Raw genomic sequence first — 22,300 nt, forward strand, 5'->3', positions numbered from 1 at the left:
CAGGCGTGTACAATTAGACGACATTTTAATGAACACATGTGTGAGTCCAACGCTGTGCAGATTTCAGCGTCGAACTGAACTTACAATAATTAGACAAAGGTTTTATATGAGTAAGACAACAAAGCCCCCTCTTTTGCAAAAACAGACACAATACAGCTTACGTCAGCCTAAACCACAAAATGTTCCTGCTAACTTTTAACATATTTTAAAATACATCATGTCTCATCTCCATCCCGGTGTCGCACCATGAGCGCCTCCTTATCTCCCCGAACATCAGGTGCACTTCCTGTAAGCATCTGACAATACGCCGGCACAATTTGCACTTGCAGCAAAAATACATCTTCACTTCTGCCCTACCAAAATAGATCTACTATGGTGTGTATGTGTGTGTGCGTGCACGTGCGGGGGCGCGTGCATGCTGTGTACTGCGTACGTGTCATGACCTCTCACTATTTGTGTCTGTATGTGTATGTCACGTCTGTCTGTGCGTGCAGAGTTTGCATCTGCTTTCTGAACCTTAGTTGACCTCAACTTAGGCAACCAGGCTAAGACCATCCTGTGTGTAATGATCTTAACTTATATATAAAATATATAAACAACTGTTTCAATCTAATCCACCTACTTAAAGCTTAAATCAAAGATAAATGCATAATACACACCCTGCTCTTTGGCTTGCACTCACTCTGCTTTCAGTTTCACTTCTGCAAAAGCATGTAACTTCAAAAACATATAACTTCCTGTCTTCTTTTAGCACAGAGTTACTCTTTCACCCTGCAGTCTGCATAAACATTAAAATTATAAATTCAAAAGCACTTCGGATTATAGATTCAACTCAACAGTTTAAAGTGGTTCTTTCTGGACCTGTAATAAAGGTTAATATGATACCAATATGTTTGAACATCTGAATGCAATATCAATACCTCTTGTATCAATACTTCAATACTGATGCAACAGTAATGACAGTAATAACAGTAATAACAAAATAATAAAAATAGAATTAATAAAAATAAAATAATAAATGGAAATAACAAAAATGACAAAAAATAATATTTCGTTCCCAACAATTCCTCTCTTGACCTCTGGATGTTATCCAGAGGTCACCAAAACAAATAAAAGCATGACCGAAACTAATAATTCACAGAGTAGTTCCTAGTCTAAGACTAGATTCACCTTAACTGTAATGGATAAAAAGAACCTTCTCCCTACTATGCTCTTCCCCTCACTTATGTCCATCAATTGTTCTCTTTATGCAAACTTGGTTCAACCTATTATGTTGGGGAGTCTTTAATCAAAAGCATAAACCTAATTATCTTCTGACTTTCTGACTTTTGTTCCTATATAATCTTAAACATCACTCATCTCAATCTACAGCATTTTAACAGTCTTACAGCACTGCTGTCATATGTTTCCTGTTGTTCACTCTATTCAACATCCTGTGCTGTCACAGCTCTGGCCTAAAATCACCTTTCACAAGAAAAATCATCCTAACCACTTATTCTACACAAGGGTCAAAGAAAAAACAACCATTTTAATCAACTAAGTGTAAACATATGATCATTAGCTCCTAAATAAATTTCATCATAGCTAAAAGCTGAACTCTAACTGTATTTTAGAACTCACATTTCCTGTGTTATAACCTGTTTTGGTACAGCATTTTATTTCATTTTTGCTGCTCTTAATGCAATGGTACATTCTAATTATATTTTATCAGTCATTATATTCTATCAGTCTTAACCAAAATACATAAGCTTTCCCCCCTTTGGTCCTGGTTTAAAGCAAAAACTTGATCACTTCAACAAGTATTTGTTATTCTGTAACTGCTTTTTATGTAATAAGACTAATTTAGAGCTGCATGTGTTATCTCAATATTTTACATGTCACGCAGTTTAGTTACAACCAAACTCCTATTCAGTTCCTCTTGTCTGTCACTTGTTACAGGGCCAGCTCAAATTCAGTTAAAAGCTAAATGAATTTCAGGCCCTAGGCCTCACCTATGTTTAAACCATATGTGTTTGTAAGCGTGAATGCTGTTTATCCTTCTGTTGCTCCAAGTCCCCTACACTATATCGACTGAGACATAACGCTCATCGAAGCTTATGACTTTAACTGGACCGAACATCAACTCTGTTAATGAGCACGATTGCAATGTGTAAGAAAAAAATCATTTCTACATATATGATCTCCAATATTATTCATTTGAGTCAGCGAGACTTTTAACATCCTCATAAAAACTCTCCTCTACCCTAGAAATAAATCTATTTACTATCTGTTTCTAAAGCCTACATTATAACAACTTATTTTAAAAATCAAAAAGAGATCCCACATTTTCTTCTCATAAAATGTTCACTATTTTTCCCCAAAGCATATCCTTTATTCCCACAGTTTCCCTTTAAGTTTTGTATACAACTTCTTATTAACACCAGCAATTTATCTTCTAAACCTAATTCAGTTCATTTTAATCCTCTCTTTAAAGAATTTAAAGAATTTTACCATCTCTAAATTATCAAAAAAACCCAATCGTTATAAAATCATACTAAAACCCATTTCAAATTAAACAAATTAAATCTTAAATCCCTCTCTTTTTTGACACATCTCATGTGGCAAAAAACTCAACATGCTTCACCCAAGCTTAACAAATTAACAAGGGAAAAAAGGTTAGTCATATCATTTCATTTCTCAGAACACTTCAGCCATCCTCCTCTCCGGTATTTTGCTCCAGCCTTGAAAACCTGTGTTTAAGGAATAAGATCAATTTAATTATTATGTCAAATCTTCTCCAAATCGTTGCTCCATGCAAAGTCTGGATCCTTGGAACTTCCTGGAAACAAAACCTGTACTTAACTCTCCCCCTTTATGATCCAGTCTGTGTCATGACAAAAATAAACTTAAACAGAACAGTTATTAATCATGAGTTACCTCAGTTAATGGTAACTTGAGTTATATCAAACAATGTTTCCCTTTTAGCATTTTATAATGTAATAATATGGTCTAACCCAAATCAATAAAACAGAAATTCACTCAAGGGAACATCAGCATCCCCAGATTTAAGTCTCCCACTTGTCCTGCTTATGGCAAAAGCAAAACAAAGCATCCCCTTTCTTTTCCTCACATGGTAAATTTGTCCACATTTATTCATTCCCACCTTAGTCCAGTCACTCACATTCACTCACACGCATTCACACATGATATTTTTGCTGATACTGCAGCCTTCTGCGCAAATAATGAAATGCTCCACATCAGCAAAATGAGCTCAATCATTTTCAAAGGAGTTTGCAAAGAAAAGCGTCTGGACTTCTTTAAGTTGCTTGAAGACGTTTCACCTCTCATCTTCAGTTCTAAGGTCAAATGGCCGAGAGTCCCAGATTTAAACCCAGTGGGAGTATCCCCCCAAGGAGGGACAAAGGACCCCCTGGTGATCCTCTAATCACATGCGCCAAGGTGTGAAAGCGGGTGTGGGACCTAATCAGCCAGGGTTTCGGGTGAGCCCATTGTGAAACCTGGCCCCACCTTGTCATGTGAATTCCTGAGGTCAGATGGCCCAGGATGTGAGTGGGCGTTAAGGCGTCTGGGGAGGGAACTCAAAAAGGTGGGGCCAGGTTTCACAATGGGCTCACCCGAAACCCTGGCTGATTAGGTCCCACACCCGCTTTCACACCTTGGCGCATGTGATTAGAGGATCACCAGGGGGTCCTTTGTCCCTCCTTGGGGGGATACTCCCACTGGGTTTAAATCTGGGACTCTCGGCCATTTGACCTTAGAACTGAAGAAGCTTCTCGGATGAGAGGTGAAACGTCTTCAAGCAACTTAAAGAAGTCCAGACGCTTTTCTTTGCAAACTCCTTTGACTACGATGACCTGGATGACTGAGAACCTTCACAGACAGACAGCTCAATCATTTGTTTTATTTCGTTTTCCTTTTTAGGAAAATAGTTCTCTATACTTTTGACTGGATTGACTCGCTGCAATCCGTTAAACAGGGACTTCCAATCTGATCAGGTCCCCACAGGTAGCCTTTCCTCCACCCATTGAAATCTGGAAAAGTCACCTCATATCTGTTTGTCCGGAAATTTTGTCAGCGCTGTTAGTTCACTCTCTTCCAGGCCTGCTTAGAACAAAAATGAAAAAAGAGAGCTGATTATTAGCTCATCAAAGTACAAAACAAAATCACCTGACAGGTTTTTCCTAAGTGCACTGTTACAAAAACTATGGGCCCTTTTAGACATGTCCATGTTTATCAAAACTCCCTCTATTAAAATGAAAAACAACAGCCCCAAAAAATCTTAAACAATCTTAAATTTCACCCATTCAACGCACTGAAAACCTTGTCAAAAGATCAAAGACCGTTTGCACAATGTCACCCTTCCTCACTTTGCCATGTTTTCATTCAGCATATGATATAAACCGATTTTGACAACGTGTCATCACTACATTATAAATTTCCTGTCCAAATCTGCCCCTCTGAACAGACCTGACCACCGTAATCAAATATCCTGATACTTTACCAGTATATATTTCGCCAAATAATCAACAGCCACCGCTCTCTCTTGAACTGAAAGCCTCCGAGACACAGACACAGGAAGTGTCTTTGTCACTCACTCACTCCAGCTAATTTGCATAGACTCACAGCTCAACAGCCAACTTGACAAGAGAAATACATGTTTAAACCTTATTCACATTATTGAATTATTTTCATTTTCTTTCTATACTAATCACTGGTTTTGATCACTCAGTACAAGAGCACTCCTAAGTCACTCTTTTAAAACTACTTTAATCACTTTTCTTCTGTTAATTTCCATCTATTTTATTAAACATTCACACCATTCTTTCACTCATACAAGCAGCAAGCTTATCTTCATTGCATATGCTTGTGTTCTTAGCCAGGTTTATTCAATGTCTCTATGCATTAAGCTTTGATTAGACAAGCTTCATGAGCTTGTCTTTGTAAGATCAATGCATTTTCTGTTTGTGTGTGTATGTGTATGTGTTATTTTTGCATCTATGGCTTCAGTCTCCCAGACACTTCCCAATTCTCCAGTTAAGCAGTCAGTTTTCTTTTTTCCCCGAATTACTAACCCAAACTTTAATTTCCCACCTTAAATTACCACCCTCCTGGTCTTCAGCCAGGTGTTAGGGCTTGCTTTTCAGGTTCCTGGACACATCATGCTGTGAACAATTCAACCAGAAACTTGCCTTAACATATCCATTGATGTTAACCTATAATTTTCCTTCCGACTGCGGCATCTGAAGAACTGGTCCAAGTCTGCTTTACTCCTGAAAATAACAAAACTAAGACATTTTCATTATTATCACAAGTGCTTAAATAACCCATTTCTCTATCTCTGATCAGAAACACCAATTATGCCATGCATGTAAGCGTGTTCTTCCTTGCATTTTATGTTAATTGAGTGTAAGCTGCTTCTTCATTGAATTAATTCATTGAGTTCTTCGTTGCATTTCTATGTATTCATGTTAATGTACTCTACGTGTAAGCTGTTTCTTCATTGCATCTTAAATTATAATCAGTTTTACTTCATACATTTTTCACTGAGGTTTAGATTCAAACTATCTCACTTCTGATTCATTTCAAAAATAATCTCACATGTAACAACTTGTGTATGTGTGTTTTCAATTCATTAAGGTAATGACAATTATTTTCTTTCATTATTCTTACCTTTTCTAATGTTTACCTCTTTGTTATGCTGTGGTGGACATCCCTAAACAGTCATGAGTTCAGGTTTCAATTTTCAGTCCAAACATATCCTGTATTCTCGCAATTAAACTCGTCCAGCTTCATCTCTCACCGGTCCTTTTTCATCCACAGTGTCCTGTTCGGGCTTCAAAGCTCCAGCAAACACAGTCTGTTTCTTCTCTGTTCCTTTACAGTCTTTCTTTTAGGTTAAGTTCCAGCATGGCAAATATCACATTCAGTGCCTTCAGTCTTATTTTCATTTGCTCTGTTTTCTTCTCCATTCATGGCAAATATGAGAGTCAGTGCCTTCAAGCAGACACATCACACTGTTCTTCACCAGCATGCATGTTGCATTTTTCATACTGCTGAACTCATCAGTGGTCGTCAGTGTTACTGCTTTCGCTTGCACTGCTTTTAGCTTCAGTTAATTCTTCAAGTCCACGGTGTTCTGTCGGTCTTCATCAGGAAATTGACTGTCCTTTGAGTTTCTTCTCAGTTTCAGGGACAAAGTGAGAGATCAAGCCGCACAATTTCGAGCCAAAAACTGGCTTATTTTCTCCCAATTCTGTTAATCTATTGTTATGGCGCTGCACTCAAGGTTCCAATGTTGAGAGAAGTCCACCTGTATGGGCACACTAAAGCATACAATTAGTATTATATTCATTTTTTCTTAAAGGCTTCATTTGCTTCATGTGCCTAGAGGTAACTCATCTGTCTCTCTGTGTTCTTTCTTTACACACTCAGTTCCTTTTATGGGCATGCAAAGTTCCTGTTCACCATTTCCTGTTCTCTACAGAATCTGTCTCTCTTTGTATTTATAGTCTAAAAACCCTCTTTAATTCTACTAAATCTTGATCTAAAAAACAATACACCTTCATTTCACTCACACACATTTAAATAGAGCTCTTTCAAACATCAGGACAACTAACACTTCTCCACACACATCACCCTTCACCCTTCTTTAGGTCAGTTTGTAGCGTATACCCTTATATGTTTTCCATCAGAAAAAATAAACTCAATTTCTCATAACCTCACTCATGCGTTTCTTGAATTAAAGCACTTTCAAACTTTAAAACATCCTACTTTACATCACAAAAGAAATATATTTCATACACACTTTTAAATGTTCTAACCTCTTTCAGACGCCATAAATCGTCTCACACACACTGCCTTTTCTCTCTCTCAGACAAATCACGCAGAGTCACTCAAATCAAATACTAACAGCAGTCACACAGTTAAAATCACCCAAAATACACTTTCATACGAGTATTTTGGACATGCCTTCCATAATCAGAAAGAGCAAGTCAAAAGAAAAAGAAACTGAAACCTCTCATCATTCTCACCACACACATAACTGAAAAAATAAAACACACCAGCATTTATGGCTCAAGATATATACATCTATCAAAATTCAGTCATTTACTATACATCCACACTAATATATTCAAACTGTATTTATACTCTCGTAATAAGCAAAACCAACCTCTTATATACAGGCATTTAGCAAAATTGGCAAACAATAGTTATAAAGCTCAATACTCTCGAAACTGAAACCACCCTCTGCGCATCACCGCTGCTCATTTGCATTTACACACACCATCAGTGCACATCCGGCTGTGCATTGCTGACACAGAGACTGATCTTACTCATAGATCTCATATTTTATATTACAGACGTCTTTAATTACAACTGCACAGATTTTTTAGGCCTTTTCAACTCCTATGTAATTTCGATAAATATAACATAACGGCTCCAACCGATCAGTCCCAGACTTTTTGTGCTCAATTCACCAGGGCGGTCCCAGACTGTCCTGTCCAGATTTCTAAACCTAACTTAATTTGCCAGCATACCCAATAAGCGCAAAAATAGGAGACTAACTCCTAGCAATTTTGGAGGTTCCCAAGTTCTCCCCCGCTGTCGACGGTACTATCCCTACTCACTGGTAGGTCGAGGGTCAGCGTCCTGCCCAAGCGCAAGCGTTACCAAGGAGAAAAGTGCGCTTCTTAACAGACGCCGCTGTCGTCCTAGAAAAATTTATAATAATTTGAAACAACAATCTACACCCGAAGCAGGATTAAGATTGAGGCAGATCTCCCGTTGTGGACATAGGGGACTCTAACCCACGAAAATGACCATCACACGTAGACCAAATGACCAACGGGACTTGAACCCACACAATGACCAAATTCCCTATCATTCTAAGAGTTCACTTAGCAGTCCAACTGCTTTCTCTTTTCATTCCTTTATTCTCATTACTCAGTACTGTCACTTATACTTCATTATCATTACTTCAACCGGTAAACTTCATGAAAACTTCACCAAAATTAAAAAACAGACCTTCACCAGTAATTACAGTGACCAGGCTTTTAATTTGACATGCCCAATGTGACACCTTTTGGAAATATATTTCAACAGGCAGTGTCTTACCTTTAAATGCCCCGGGGAATGCCTGCTCACTTTCACCACTGATTACCGTCTGCCCGTCCAATTACCACGGACCCCAGATCTCTCCGTCTACCCCAACATTCCCTCTCTCTCACCGGAACGAGCCCCCAAATGTCAGGGTTCAATGTTGAGAGAGGAATCCATAAATAACCACAGATCCAGGCGTGTACAATTAGACGACATTTTAATGAACACATGTGTGAGTCCAACGCTGTGCAGATTTCAGCGTCGAACTGAACTTACAATAATTAGACAAAGGTTTTATATGAGTAAGACAACAAAGCCCCCTCTTTTGCAAAAACAGACACAATACAGCTTACGTCAGCCTAAACCACAAAATGTTCCTGCTAACTTTTAACATATTTTAAAATACATCATGTCTCATCTCCATCCCGGTGTCGCACCATGAGCGCCTCCTTATCTCCCCGAACATCAGGTGCACTTCCTGTAAGCATCTGACAATACGCCGGCACAATTTGCACTTGCAGCAAAAATACATCTTCACTTCTGCCCTACCAAAATAGATCTACTATGGTGTGTATGTGTGTGTGCGTGCACGTGCATGCTGTGTACTGCGTACGTGTCATGACCTCTCACTATTTGTGTCTGTATGTGTATGTCACGTCTGTCTGTGCGTGCAGAGTTTGCATCTGCTTTCTGAACCTTAGTTGACCTCAACTTAGGCAACCAGGCTAAGACCATCCTGTGTGTAATGATCTTAACTTATATATAAAATATATAAACAACTGTTTCAATCTAATCCACCTACTTAAAGCTTAAATCAAAGATAAATGCATAATACACACCCTGCTCTTTGGCTTGCACTCACTCTGCTTTCAGTTTCACTTCTGCAAAAGCATGTAACTTCAAAAACATATAACTTCCTGTCTTCTTTTAGCACAGAGTTACTCTTTCACCCTGCAGTCTGCATAAACATTAAAATTATAAATTCAAAAGCACTTCGGGTTATAGATTCAACTCAACAGTTTAAAGTGGTTCTTTCTGGACCTGTAATAAAGGTTAATATGATACCAATATGTTTGAACATCTGAATGCAATATCAATACCTCTTGTATCAATACTTCAATACTGATGCAACAGTAATGACAGTAATAACAGTAATAACAAAATAATAAAAATAGAATTAATAAAAAAATAATAATAAATGGAAATAACAAAAATGACAAAAAATAATATTTCGTTCCCAACAGCGTTAAGGCGTCTGGGGAGGGAACTCAAAACTGGATTATAGATGGCAGACAGTTGGTGTCGTAAACCACCGCCTCTGTTCAAAGATGGTCGCTCACAGTGGACATAGATGCCCTCTTTCACTCCTCTTTCAAACCATCTGTCCTCTCTGTCCAATATGTGAACATTGGCATCCTCGAAAGAGTGACCTTTATCCTTAAGATGCAGGTGGACTGCTGAGTCTTGTCCTGTGGAGGTGGCTCTTCTATGTTGTGCCATGCGCTTGTGAAGTGGCTGTTTGGTCTCTCCAATGTAGAGGTCTGGGCATTCCTCGCTGTTCCCTGGTGAACATCAAGTTCACCAGGGAAGACACAAAGGATAACTGTTTGCCTTTCCTGGACTGCGCTGTGCACATTGAAGAGAATGGCAACCTCAACATTGAAGTTTACCGGAAGCCCACACACACGGACCAGTACCTCCTCTTTGACTCCCATCACCCTCTGGAACACAAACTTGGAGTAATCTGACCCTACACCACCGGGCAGAACTTGTTCCCTCTAAGCCTGAAGGGAAAAAGAAGGAACACACACATGTAAAGGAAGCACTGAAAACATGCGGTTATCCTAACTGGGCGTTCATAAAGTCAGCAAAGAGGCACAGAAAAGAAGATCAGACACCAGCGAGGGAGGATAAGAAAGACAGGGGATGACAACGTTGTTGCGTCTATGTAGCCGGTGTATCAGAGAAACTCAGGAGAGTTTTCTCCAAGCACGACATCCCAGTGTACTTCAGACCCAGCAACACACTCAGACACAAACTGGTTCACCCGAAAGACAAAACTCCAAAACACAGACTGAACAACGTGGTGTATGCTGTACAGTGCAGCGAGGAATGCCCAGACCTCTACATTGGAGAGACCAAACAGCCACTTCACAAGCGCATGGCACAACATAGAAGAGCCACCTCCACAGGACAAGACTCAGCAGTCCATCTGCATCTTTAGGATAAAGGTCACTCTTTCGATGATGCCAATGTTCACATATTGGACAGAGAGGACAGATGGTTTGAAAGAGGAGTGAAAGAGGCCATCTATGTCCACTGTGAGCGACCATCTTTGAACAGAGGCGGTGGTTTACGACACCAACTGTCTGCCATCTATAATCCAGTTTTGAGTTCCCTCCCCAGACGCCTTAACGCCCACTCACATCCTGGGCCATCTGACCTCAGGAAATCACATGATAGGGTGGGGCCAGGTTTCACAATGAGCTCACCCGAAACCCTGGCTGATTAGGTCCCACACCCGCTTTCACACCTTGGCGCATGTGATTAGAGGATCACCAGGGGGTCCTTTGTCCCTCCTTGGGGGGATACTCCCACTGGGTTTAAATCTGGGACTCTCGGCCATTTGACCTTAGAACTGAAGAAGCTTCTCGGATGAGAGGTGAAACGTCTTCAAGCAACTCAAAGAAGTCCAGATGCTTTTCTTTGCAAACTCCTTTGACTACGATGACCTGGATGACTGAGAACCTTCACAGACATAGGCTAAACATTAATTCAAATCAGTGTGGCGATGCAAGGAGACATCTAAAAAATGCAGGTCAGAGGTCTTTGAGGAACAGGGTTAGGAAACACTGATCTAGAGTGCACCTAAAATCTGATCAGGTTAGAAAGCAATACCATAACAGTGCCAATTGAACAATCAAATAAAAGAAAAAAAACAAACTATGTTACAGCCAGCAACTTTCATGTTCAACTTTAAATAATTTGCTCTAAAGGATGGGAACTGCTGGCAACACATGGAATCAGTGTTCTACACCCTAATCTTTAAACAAACAAACAAAAAAAACAAAAAAATGTACAAAATATAGAGGCATCTTTTCTTAAACTATATTAATCATATGTATTAATTGATATTAATTAATATCAATATTAATAATCACAAGAACCCTTAAGATGAGATAGATAAACTTGTCACTGCAATACTGTTGTGATAAATATGTAAGGGATTTGCATGTACTTACCAAAATAACACCGTTTCCTTGAATAAACAATAACACATAAGGGGAAGAAAATCTGCCAGAAAAGGAACAAATACAAAAAATTAAAATGAGGACTTTAGAAAGACAAACAATTACCATTTCCAAGCCACTTCATGATACTCCCTTGTAACAAAACAAATCTTACTTGTGCCTCTGTACAAACTACAGATGGCACGATACCACTTTTTTATGTCCGATACCGATATCATAAATTTGATTATCTGCCAATGCCGATATGAATCCGATATAGTGTATTTTATAATAAATAAAACTGTTTTTTAAATAAATATTTTGCTGCATTTTGTATAAGTTCATACTCAGTTTAAAAAAAACATTAAAGCTATTCTGTTATACCTGTATGCAAAAAATACACTGCACCCAAAATATTTTATACTTCAGCAATACTGATCAACCTAAAAAACTTACACCATCCTCCTTATTCAGGTATTCTAAACAGTACATAGAAATATTAAACAAACTAACTAATAGGGCTGCCAACTCCCAGCAAAAATATTAGGAAACCACCCCCCACCCTCTGCCTCATAATGCTTAATTGACATAATCTACTTTAATGCACAGAAATCAATTATTTTTCTACAATAATTAGATTCAACATTTTTCTTCAATACAGTTGCAGACAGCACAGATGGTACCTTCCCAAAGGAAAAAGTGCTATATGTACTACTATTACTAGGGTATATATTAGACTTAATATTTACTACATACAATAATGGATTTCTATACATTTAACCAGATCACTACTTTGGTTGTAAGATTTAGATAATTATTTATTAAAAGCTAGACATTTTAAATGAGAATAAGAAAGAAAATTATTTCTTTGTCCCCCCCTTTCCCTGTTAATGCCCTACCTGGCCCCCTGGCAACACTTTGCTAGACCCGCCCCTGCACAGTTACCAGCTGTCAGCTACATAGAAAAGGATCCTGGTGTTATTTGTCTCTCAGAAACAGTTCATAACTTCCCTAAGTTTACACCTAAAATGTAAACCTGTTTCTTCATTACCAGTTCAGCTCTGATGATTCAGTAAAAAAATCTCCTGGTTTCACCTTCATGTTTCCTTCTCACCACATATCCAAACTGATATCATGACCAGCAGCTATTACGGCTGTGGCTCCAGAAAACACAAGCGGATACTAGAAAGTAATATTAAAAAAAATTCTAGCAACAGCTTATCAAGCTTAAATGTGCTGCTGTTGTTTATCTGCCGTTTTCCTCTTTCTAACGCAAACTGGGCGATTAACAAACAAGAGAGACAGGACTAGCGACAGAAAAGCCGATCAGCTGATAATTGATCAGTTTCATGATTGAAGTAGCAACAGGAGAGGGAGGGGGGAGAATGAGGGAAGAAGTTTTAGCTGTTCAGCGTGAAGACACTGAATAACTCCAGCTTTGTGGCTTTTTTCATTCTAGCTGAAGTACGAAACAAATCGATTCCTTTCCCCCTCAATACAAAACTCCGACAGCCAGTCCAACTGTGGCTCCATACATCGGTTGTTAAGCTCAACGTGGAAATACTATGCAAACATAAAGAGATGAACTTACACACTTGCTTTACTTCTCTGTGTTAGTTTTCTCTGAGATTAAATGCAGCGGTTTGGAAGCACGTAGCGAGGCTTCAAATGCTAAACCAGACCGCTGACAGGTCTTGCACTCAACAGCTCTATCACGTGAAGCAACTTCTGAGTTAATTTCAGTCCTGACAAACATCACTCTCAGTGCCTTTTGATCTCACATTATTGGCAACCACTGAGTTATTCTCCTCCACAGTTTACAACCATTATTTGTTTCTGCACAAAAGACGTTGTGCAACGCCAATCCTACTTATTTATTTCCTACTGCACCCCTGACTGTGCAGGTGTGTTCAGAAGCCCCCTCCCCCGCCCGACTATTCCTTAATGCCAATGTTGTGGCGGGAGGGACGATTTCTAAACTGCAGGCTGTCTGTACAGTGAACTTTACAGCTAACTACAACAGAGAAATTGCCTCGTTTCATAATTTGTTAGTACAAAGTGTGCCACCAGAACTAAGCTAAAAACATATGACATTTTAACGTAGCAGTTTTCATCAATACAATTACTCTTTTAATAGAGCACATAGCTAGCTTAAGTCAAATCACGACAAAGTTCAGAGGTGTACAACTACTTAGACTTCTTTCTCCATGTGCACACGTCTTAAACAGTCAACATGCTTTGACTGAGGTAAAAAAATAAAACAAAAACGACCATAAAAGGTTTACTTACCGAAGCTAGACCACCTTTACACGAAGTTGTGTGATTAACTTGAGCCCGCTTGCAGCACACAAAACGTCCGCTTTTTCAGTCCACGCGCAAAATGGTGGCCTGTCCTAACGCATGCGCAAAATGGCCCAGCAGGATGCTATGAAAAACATACTTAAGCATTTTGAGCTACATTTAATTAACTAAAATTAATTGGATTAAAACGCAGGGAATGTATTCTGGAGTTACTCGAATTATATATGTAGAGAGGAATTACTCATTTGAATTAAAAAGATATACCAAAATAAAATATGCTGTATCTAAAAGGAGCCAATATCACTTTTTTCAGTGTACGTTTCTGGCATCATTGCGGATGCCCGTGATGTTTGGGTCTTTGAAACGCATTAAAAGCAGACATGGAAATCACTGTCTGTGAATGCAGTTCACCATACCAAAAGGCCATGCGTGAACGTGATCTAGAAACGCTGCTGTTTTCACTGAGCCAAAGATCATTCAAAATGGACCGAGCCAAAGATCATTCAAAATGGACCGAGCCAAAGTGGAAAACTGTTCTGTTATCAGATGAGCACATGCTCCCCCTCCTCTTCAGGGAAGGCCTTGCGTATTTCAGCAAGACAATGCTAAACTTCATACAGCATCCATTACCACAAGCATGGCTTCACAGTAGAAGAGCTCACGTGTTGAACTGGCCTACCTGCAGTTCAGACCTTTCACCAAATGAAAACCACTGGAGCATTATGAAAAATAATGATGAAGACTACAACAAAGAAGACCTGGGACTGTCGAGCAACTTATCCTCTATAAACAACAATGGAACAACAGTCCTCTCCCAAAAGTCCAGCATCTGGGTCCTGGACAACGAAGCTAGCTCGGCACATTCGGTGATATCTTCACATTATCTGAATCAACTTACCTGTAACCTGCACAAATCAAATCAATGAGCGGCCACACGAGGCTGGTTATCAACTTGATAGATTAACCCTGGGTTTCCCTGCGCGTTCACATGAAAGGGGTGGCGTTAGCAGAATCTGACCAATCACAATTATGGATAAGAGGAGCCTAATGCCAGCGGTGCGACTGACTTGAGAGAGGTAAAACTTTATTATTAGAAAAATCTAAAGAGGTTAGAAGCACCGGGAGGAAGGTTAATAGAGTTCAATATTGTTCAAATTACAACTCCCATGAAAAATGATTATACAACTATAATCATTTTTTTTTTTTTTTTTTATCTTTATGCATTTGTTGTTTAAAGCTGAACAAAATCCAGAATCTGGGCAAATTTGATTAGGTCAGCAAATGCAAATAAATGCTGTTTTGACATCGTGTATTTATAGAGCGATAATACTGTAAAATTGTTTTCCAGAGAGCTGATTGGTCAGTAGGCGGTGATTTCATACCAGCTGATCTCTAATCTCAAAACCGGCTTCAGAGCAGGTTATGGTCACAGCATGGGTTTCCATGGAGATATTGCTCCTTTAAGAAGTGAACCACCTTCATTGCGCAGGAAACCCAGAGTTAATTCTGAAGTTAGCTGGATAAGACAAAATCCAAGTGCATAGTATGGGCCTCTGGTCTCCTCAGTTCCCTACGGAAGAGGATTAGGGCCACCGAAAACAAAAAGTGGGCACATCTTGTTTTTTTTCCTTTTCCAGAACAAAGTCAGACTGAATTTCTGAATTCTGACAAAATTCTAGAAAAGAAGAAAAAGACATGCCCACTTTTTTTTTTTCCTCTGTGGCCCTCTTCTGTAGTTTAAACATTCACTTCTATGTTCTACCGTGAATTAAAAAAACAAACAAACAAATGTTCTCATGAAATTCGCAAATCATTGCATTGTTTTTATTTACATTTTACACAGCAGGATATAGTTTCATCCGCCTATGAAACAAATGATCTGATTTCTGTTTACAGCCTATATGAGATATAAAATTTTGAATCACATGTAATAGAAATGGAAGTAACTATGGCAGCAGAAATGAGTGGGAAAGAAAATTCTCTTTTTTAATTTTTAAACTAAGACATTATCCTGGATCGTGAACTTCTTCATGACTAAGTTCAACAACACACTACATGTGAGGAATAATGGCTCATCAGTGGCTATATCTGATTTTGAAATGAATGCTTACTATGAAATATGAAATGAGACTCAGTAATCATTATCGTTTGGTACAAATTTAAATTTAATGAAGTGAAAGTCATTTTCAGAAATCAAGAAAAACCAAACTCCTCAGTGGATTCACATCTTCGAAACAGCTACCTTTCAGTTAGTCCCAAAACAGATCTGCAAGGGTACAAACTTAAAAAAAAGAAGACAGGGATGAACACAGGGAAGGTGAGTAGTCACTGCTCGAAGTTCAGAATCGCCCCGAACGTTCTCTGTCTCTGGAGCGACGTCTCTCATGGTCACGGCCGCCTCCTCGACCCCTGTCCCTGTCTCTGTCCCTGTCCCTCGAGCGAGACCGCCTGTCTCTTGATCGAGACCGAGACCTGATGCGGCTGTAGGTGTGAGGAGGTAGAGGATTAGGAACTGTGACAAAATGTGAAACATCCGAAGGTTTAACAACGTGCCTGACATGCAAAGTTTGTACCTCTTCCTTCGACGGCCGTAGAGCTCTCTCCTCAGCTCACGTGAAATGGGTTTCAGATGCATGAAGTTACAGAAACCACCACGAGTGCATTCCCTGTGGAGAGAGCACACAAAGCAGATGAAAACCAGGGCAGCAAGAATCAGAGTACTCAGAGGACATATTTCACCCATCTCTCTACTATACTGGCTTCTCTTCATTGGTTCCCTCTTGAATCAAGAATCTAATTTAAAATACTTCTCATCACATACAAGGTCTTGAATAATCAGGCCCCATCTCATCTTAAAGACCTCACAGTACCGTATCATCCAAATAAAAATAAATAAATATTTTTAGGATTAGGTTAAAACTTTTCTTTTTTGCTAAAGCATATAGTTAGGGCTGGATCAGGTGGCCCTGAATCCTCCCTTAGATATGCAGCAATAGCTGTAGGTTGCTGGGAGATTCCCATGATGCATTACATGCATCTTTTTCATTCCCCGTTTTTTCTCTCCAATCACTATGACTTTATACACCACTCTCCATTTAATGATTAGTTATTATTAATCTCTAGCTGTTCCATACAATCTTCTAGAACCTGGTTTTGCTGGAGGTTTCTTCTCATTAAAAGGGAGTTTTTCCTTCCCACTCTCGCCAAACCAGTTGCTCACAGGGAGTCATCTCATTGTTGAGTTTTCTCTGTATTATTTTAAGGACTTTACCTTACAATATAAAGCGCCTTGAGGCAATTGTTGTGATACGGCGCTTTATAAATAAAAATGAATTTAATTTAATTACTTTTCCCAGGAATAAACAGAAGCTTCTACTTAGAAACTTTACCTTGAACTTAAAAAAAGAAGTACTCATGAGTGGACTGTGACAGTGACTTTCATTAGGCACACCATGAATAGGATACCAAAAACTGCTTTAAACTTTAAACCTCTAAAATGAATCAGCTAATTGGCAAATAGGATTTACTGCTGATTAAATGATCAGAAATTGCCGAACAGATCTGAGTTTCTGTTTCTCTCTGGCACAAAAATGATTTTTAAAAAATTTTTTTTTATATTTTTTACAAAAAACAAAATTTTAAATAAATAAATAAAACAAGGTAAAATAATCAAAACTGGCCAAACCTATACCGAACAAGAATTTCACCACTGCTAAACAATATCATATTTCTACCATCCTCACTTTAGTTCAATAAAACAATTAAATACTGAACTACTGGAAGCACATAGCTGGTTTTGCACATGAACTCAATGTTGGAAAAACACAAAAAACAGTTTAGGACACTGTCTGAAGCTTTATTACATGTGGTACACAACATTCTCTGTCACAACTGGAAATACTGTGTTGGCTTTGGCTGAAGCAGCTGGCTAAACAGAGCGAATAAAGCAACGGGGGGGGGGACCAGGCATCTGCTCACTAGCTGTGAATTTACCAAACTTTTATAATCTGACATCAGCATAATCACACAGATCCTGTATCAGAAAGCTGTGTTGGATATTCCTGTTCTGGACCTTCTGTAAAGACTTTTGGGGTTAAATAAAGCTTGTAACCTGTTTCCTTTGATGTAAAACTCACCCGATCTCATACTGGCGACAGCAGGCTTCTCTAAAGTCTGTGACAGGAGACAGCTCAGCGTGGATGGGCTGTCCATTAAACCACCGATTGTTTAGGTCTATCACAGCCTTCTCGGCGTCCTCCTCTTTACGAAACTACAAAGAGAGATGGCAGCCGAAGAGAAAAGTTATGTCAGTGGATCAAAGCCAAATTTCGCTACATTTCAGTGAAAGTGGAAGCCTGACACTCACCTTCACATACACGTTTCCAACTAGGTGGTCACCGAGGTTGTCACATACGTTCATTTCCTCCACTTCACCGTACTTTTCTTCCATCTCTGTGAACACCTCCTGTGAGGAAATGATAGAGAAGTGAAGTCTGACGTTATGTGCGCTGTGTGAGCATTGACTACAACAAATCAGTTAAGAGCCCGTTAAAGGAAAATATGCACGATTCCTTTCTCAGTGGGAAGCTGAAGAAGATATCTGAACCCACTCTTCTATTTGTTCAGTGAATGTGCAATAGCGGCTATCAGTTAGTTAGATAGTATGTAAAATCTATAAAAGAGCACCGCAATAGATCTTTTTCAAAATCAATGAACACAACATTTAGCTGTTTTAACCCAGGCTGTTCCCCGTATCCAGTATTTATCTTACACTAAGCAAACTGACTGCTGGTTGACGTTCACCATACAGACATCAGAATGACATCAGTTGTCATCTAATTCCCCAACAAAAACTGTTTTTTGCATGATGTCACACTAATCCAACAACTTTGCATCTTTTATTTTTGCGAGGAAGTGCAAAAAAAGAGCAGCACATTCAGAGCAATGAAAAAAAAAACACTCCAATGGCCAAGGTTGATGACTGGTCTTAACAGATTAACTTCAAATCGATTCTTAGTGTGGGGGTGTTTAATCGAACTTATTAAAACAGTCAAACTACCACAAACAGCCAAATGCTGCACACAGTTTTAGTTCTTGAGAATGGATCTTCATTAATTACCTTAAACACAGTTAGAAAAAAATGCACCAGTGGAAAAGCGGTGCAGTCATGGTTTGAGGCAGAGAGGCACAACATGAGAAATACTTCACAGGGGAATGAGTTACCTCAAAGAACTCATCATAGTGCTCCTGCATCTCCGTGTCGCTGATGGTACCTAGTGGTTAGAGAGATAATTCACAGTTTCAGCAACAAATACTAAGTTGCATAAAATAATTGCTTGCAATGACATCAATGGTCAGTTCACATTAACTGCTCGTTTTCAGGTGGTAAATGTAATTAAAGAAGTGCAAGTTCATTTCTTTAAATTAATAGGTGTGAGTTAGCATTCATAATAACTGATGAATTAAAATTTAAAAAAGGAAGAAGAGACAGGAGAAACACCCTTAAACAGAGTCATGAGCGGCACTGGCAACATATGGTTGGAGCAAGAAATAAGAAGCTGATCTGAGCAGAGTCAGGGAGAGCTCGGATCTGTTTGGGAAATCTGTTTATACTTTATATGCTTGAAAGTAAACAAAACATATCAGCAGATATATTTAGATATCAGATTTTAATATCAGAAAATATCATTATCAGTCTTAAAATCCCTGTATGCAGAACGCTCTTTCAGACTAAACCTCAGACTCTAATGTTAATTTGTCTGTGATCCAAACAACACAGGTTAAACCAAGCTAACCTTTAAATGTAACAAATGTCTAATAAGATTAAAAAACAGCTAACCAACAGTTTGTTATAAATAACAGAATAAATAAGTCCAGTGAATATGTGCTTAAGATGTAGACATGAATAATGTATACACAGTGTAATTGTTGCTATATTCCAGATAGAAGACCCTTCTTAGCTGGCGTGTTTCTGTAAGTACAGCTAACACATTGATTGTAATTAACTATCTAAATAAAAACATTAGAAAGGGCTTGATAAGCTTCGCTTCATTGTGTCACTTTAAACCTCAACTGCTGCCTACTCACAGCAGTATAGGTGGCAAACAGACACCACATGGGTAGATGGTCAATAAAAAATAAAGAACTTTTCCGACACTCACAGACCACAATCATATTTTAATAATAGTAACAATAACAATAATAATAATAATAATCCATACTTTATCAATCCTGTAGGAAACTGCTAAGTCCTCTACATTTAACCCATTCACTCAGTGAAGCAGTGGGTACGGTACCTTGACAGTACCTTGCTCAAGGGTACCTCAGAGGAGCCATTCGGTGGATCTGAACCCCCGACCTTCTGATCATGGGGCGAATACTCTACCTACTGAGCTATCTCTGCCCTATTTTTTTTTTTTACTTACAGGTCAGGCCGTCCACAGACTGGGCGCTGTTCTGGGGGTTCCGGTAAATGTTCAGGAGGGCAATCGTCTGAAGCACAAAAGTTGATGATGATGAGCACTTATACACATTGGGTATCAAATTATAATATTTAGCAGATCAAGCCAATCCCAAAATCAAAAATTTTGATTGTAAAGTACACTTTTAATTTGTGTGCAGTTTATTAACTCTTATCTACCATTTCTGTGAGGTCTGTGCTGCTCTTTTATCAATTTGAATACTAGAAATAAAACTGGAGGATCGGCAACTTACCTGGCTAAATGTCGGCTTATTGTGTAATCTGGAGCAGCGGTCACCATGTCGGCAGGCACCAATTTTAAAATAAAAAGAGCAGTTCACCCTGCAAAACAAAAATATATTAAGAGCACTCAAAAATGGGAGGCTGCACTCTGGGGTGAGGTAAACATAAAAACAATAATTGTTTTTCTGTATTCAGAAATATTAATAAACAAACTGATAGCCTAAACGATCTAGATGGGACTAGAAAACATACAACTCATAACAAATAACATTAAAAAGAACAAGAATGGAAAACCCTCCAGTGTGAACTCCTGGTAGTTTACAAGACTACTGACATTATTTCTTATTTCATTGTATCTTCTTCTAGCTGCTCCTACCTCAATCTGCCTTTCCTCCTTCACTACGTTTATCAATTGTCTCTGTTGTTTTTCTCTTTTCCCTCTTTCCTAGCAGCTCCATATTCAACATCCTTTGTCCAACGATAGAGAAGCATCTTAACCTGCTTCTCTATCGTTGTCTCCAAATCACTCAACTTGAGCTATCCTATTTTACATACATACTCATTTCTAATCCTGTCCATCAAGGTCATTCTCAATGTCAATCTAGCATATTCAACTGTCTTTTTGTCAGTGCCATTATCTCCAATCCATACATCATAGCAGGTCTCACCCCTGACACTCCTCCTGCCTGCACACTCTTCTTCAACTGTTGTTTTGGATGACTGTATAGCACAATATTTCAGAACTGTTTACAAAAAATATGATCAATTTCTTAATGGAGCATATTTTTTGTAATATGTAATACACCTAAAACTACTGCTGGTTATACATTCCACTTTCACTTTACATGATCATTAACTCAGTATTGAACCGTTTTCACTCAGTATTATTATTATTACCTTTAATTAAAAAAAAATGTTAATAACAACCCATGAAGTTTTACACGTTTTCATTTCAATGTCTGCTTTACATTTCTACAAGGCTGCGTTGCTCCATTAGGCATAAAAACGCTTATTTGTTGGCGGTTCAGCTAATTAACTGTTACAACTCGGAAAGAGGACAACAGAAAACAGTACAATGAATAAAATAGCGGTCAAGACAAATTTCAAAGACGAAGTTTATGTCCCTAAATGCGATTTAGGAGCACTTGTAGTATGTTGGACGTTTCCATTGTTTCAAACACGTGTGAGTTTTACAAAGTATGATATTTGTTAACGCCAATAAAGGGTCTAGTTTGTGCACCACTTACACTCAACTTTGATTAGTGAATTAACTATATTTTCATTTAAAGTTACTCGCTGTGATTGCTTTCTGACCAGCTCAGCACTGTCCATCACCCAGATGTTGCTAGCTAGCTTTTAGCACGAGAAGCGCGGTTTTTCACTTGCGAAAGCTAGCATATCGCGCTAGCAGATAAAGCCACAGAAGCGTAGCCAGCTGCATGCTGTAAATACCACAAGACCAAATCCTGTCAGTAAAAAGTAGCCAGAGGATAAACAGATGAAAATTAAGACTGAAATTACCAAATTAAGATTAAATACTTACTTATCTTTTTCTGTCCCAAAAATGGATGCTAGGTACTCCGCCATCTTGGCTCGCTTGTAGCGTCAACAATTGTATTTCCGGTAAAGGGCCTCCAAAGTAAAAGCCTAACCTCTGTCTGTGCTAATACCATCACAATTTAACAGTTTATTAGGCACCCATGCATAGTATCTTTGTAAAATTATTATTTTTTTGCCAGCATAGGGAACTATCATTTAAATTTAAAATGCAAAATGTGCTCAACAACATAATGGTGGCATCATTAAGTTAAATTATCCACTGTACAATGAACGGTTAAAATCTATTTATTTATGTGTGGGCTCAAAAGTTAAAGTTTCTTTTGTTTTTTGCCCTTTTTCTTTATTTTTAAGACCAGACACTCCAAAAATATTCCGCAACATAGAAAATCTCAATTTCAGTCGATTC

General features: G+C 38.7%; 1 protein-coding gene and 1 long non-coding RNA gene across 3 annotated transcripts in view; both read right to left on the reverse strand.

Moving 5' to 3' along the window:
- The window catches only part of LOC102081865 (cystathionine beta-synthase), a 64,550-nt gene extending 49,756 nt beyond the window's left edge, over positions 1-14,794 (reverse strand). The window contains exon 1 of one of the 2 annotated variants that reach the window (XR_002058699.2): positions 14,530-14,715. This is a non-coding gene — a long non-coding RNA (cystathionine beta-synthase). Of the gene's footprint in view, positions 1-14,529 lie in introns of both variants that reach the window. The other variant, XR_003216783.1, reaches the window with a different exon arrangement.
- Positions 14,795-15,772: 978 nt separating this feature from the next.
- u2af1 (U2 small nuclear RNA auxiliary factor 1) lies at positions 15,773-22,013 on the reverse strand. The gene is made up of 8 exons (XM_003452886.5): positions 21,878-22,013; positions 20,346-20,433; positions 20,057-20,123; positions 18,855-18,904; positions 17,998-18,096; positions 17,768-17,901; positions 16,205-16,297; positions 15,773-16,112 (listed from the first exon to the last, which is right to left on the reverse strand). Exons 1-8 carry the CDS (start codon positions 21,919-21,921, stop codon positions 15,971-15,973), a joined length of 717 nt encoding a protein of 238 aa, XP_003452934.1. The 5' UTR covers positions 21,922-22,013; the 3' UTR covers positions 15,773-15,970.
- Positions 22,014-22,300: the final 287 nt, after the last annotated feature.

Source organism: Oreochromis niloticus, linkage group LG16, assembly GCF_001858045.2.
Source record: "Oreochromis niloticus isolate F11D_XX linkage group LG16, O_niloticus_UMD_NMBU, whole genome shotgun sequence".
In the NCBI taxonomy this organism is placed as follows: Eukaryota; Metazoa; Chordata; class Actinopteri; order Cichliformes; family Cichlidae; genus Oreochromis; species Oreochromis niloticus.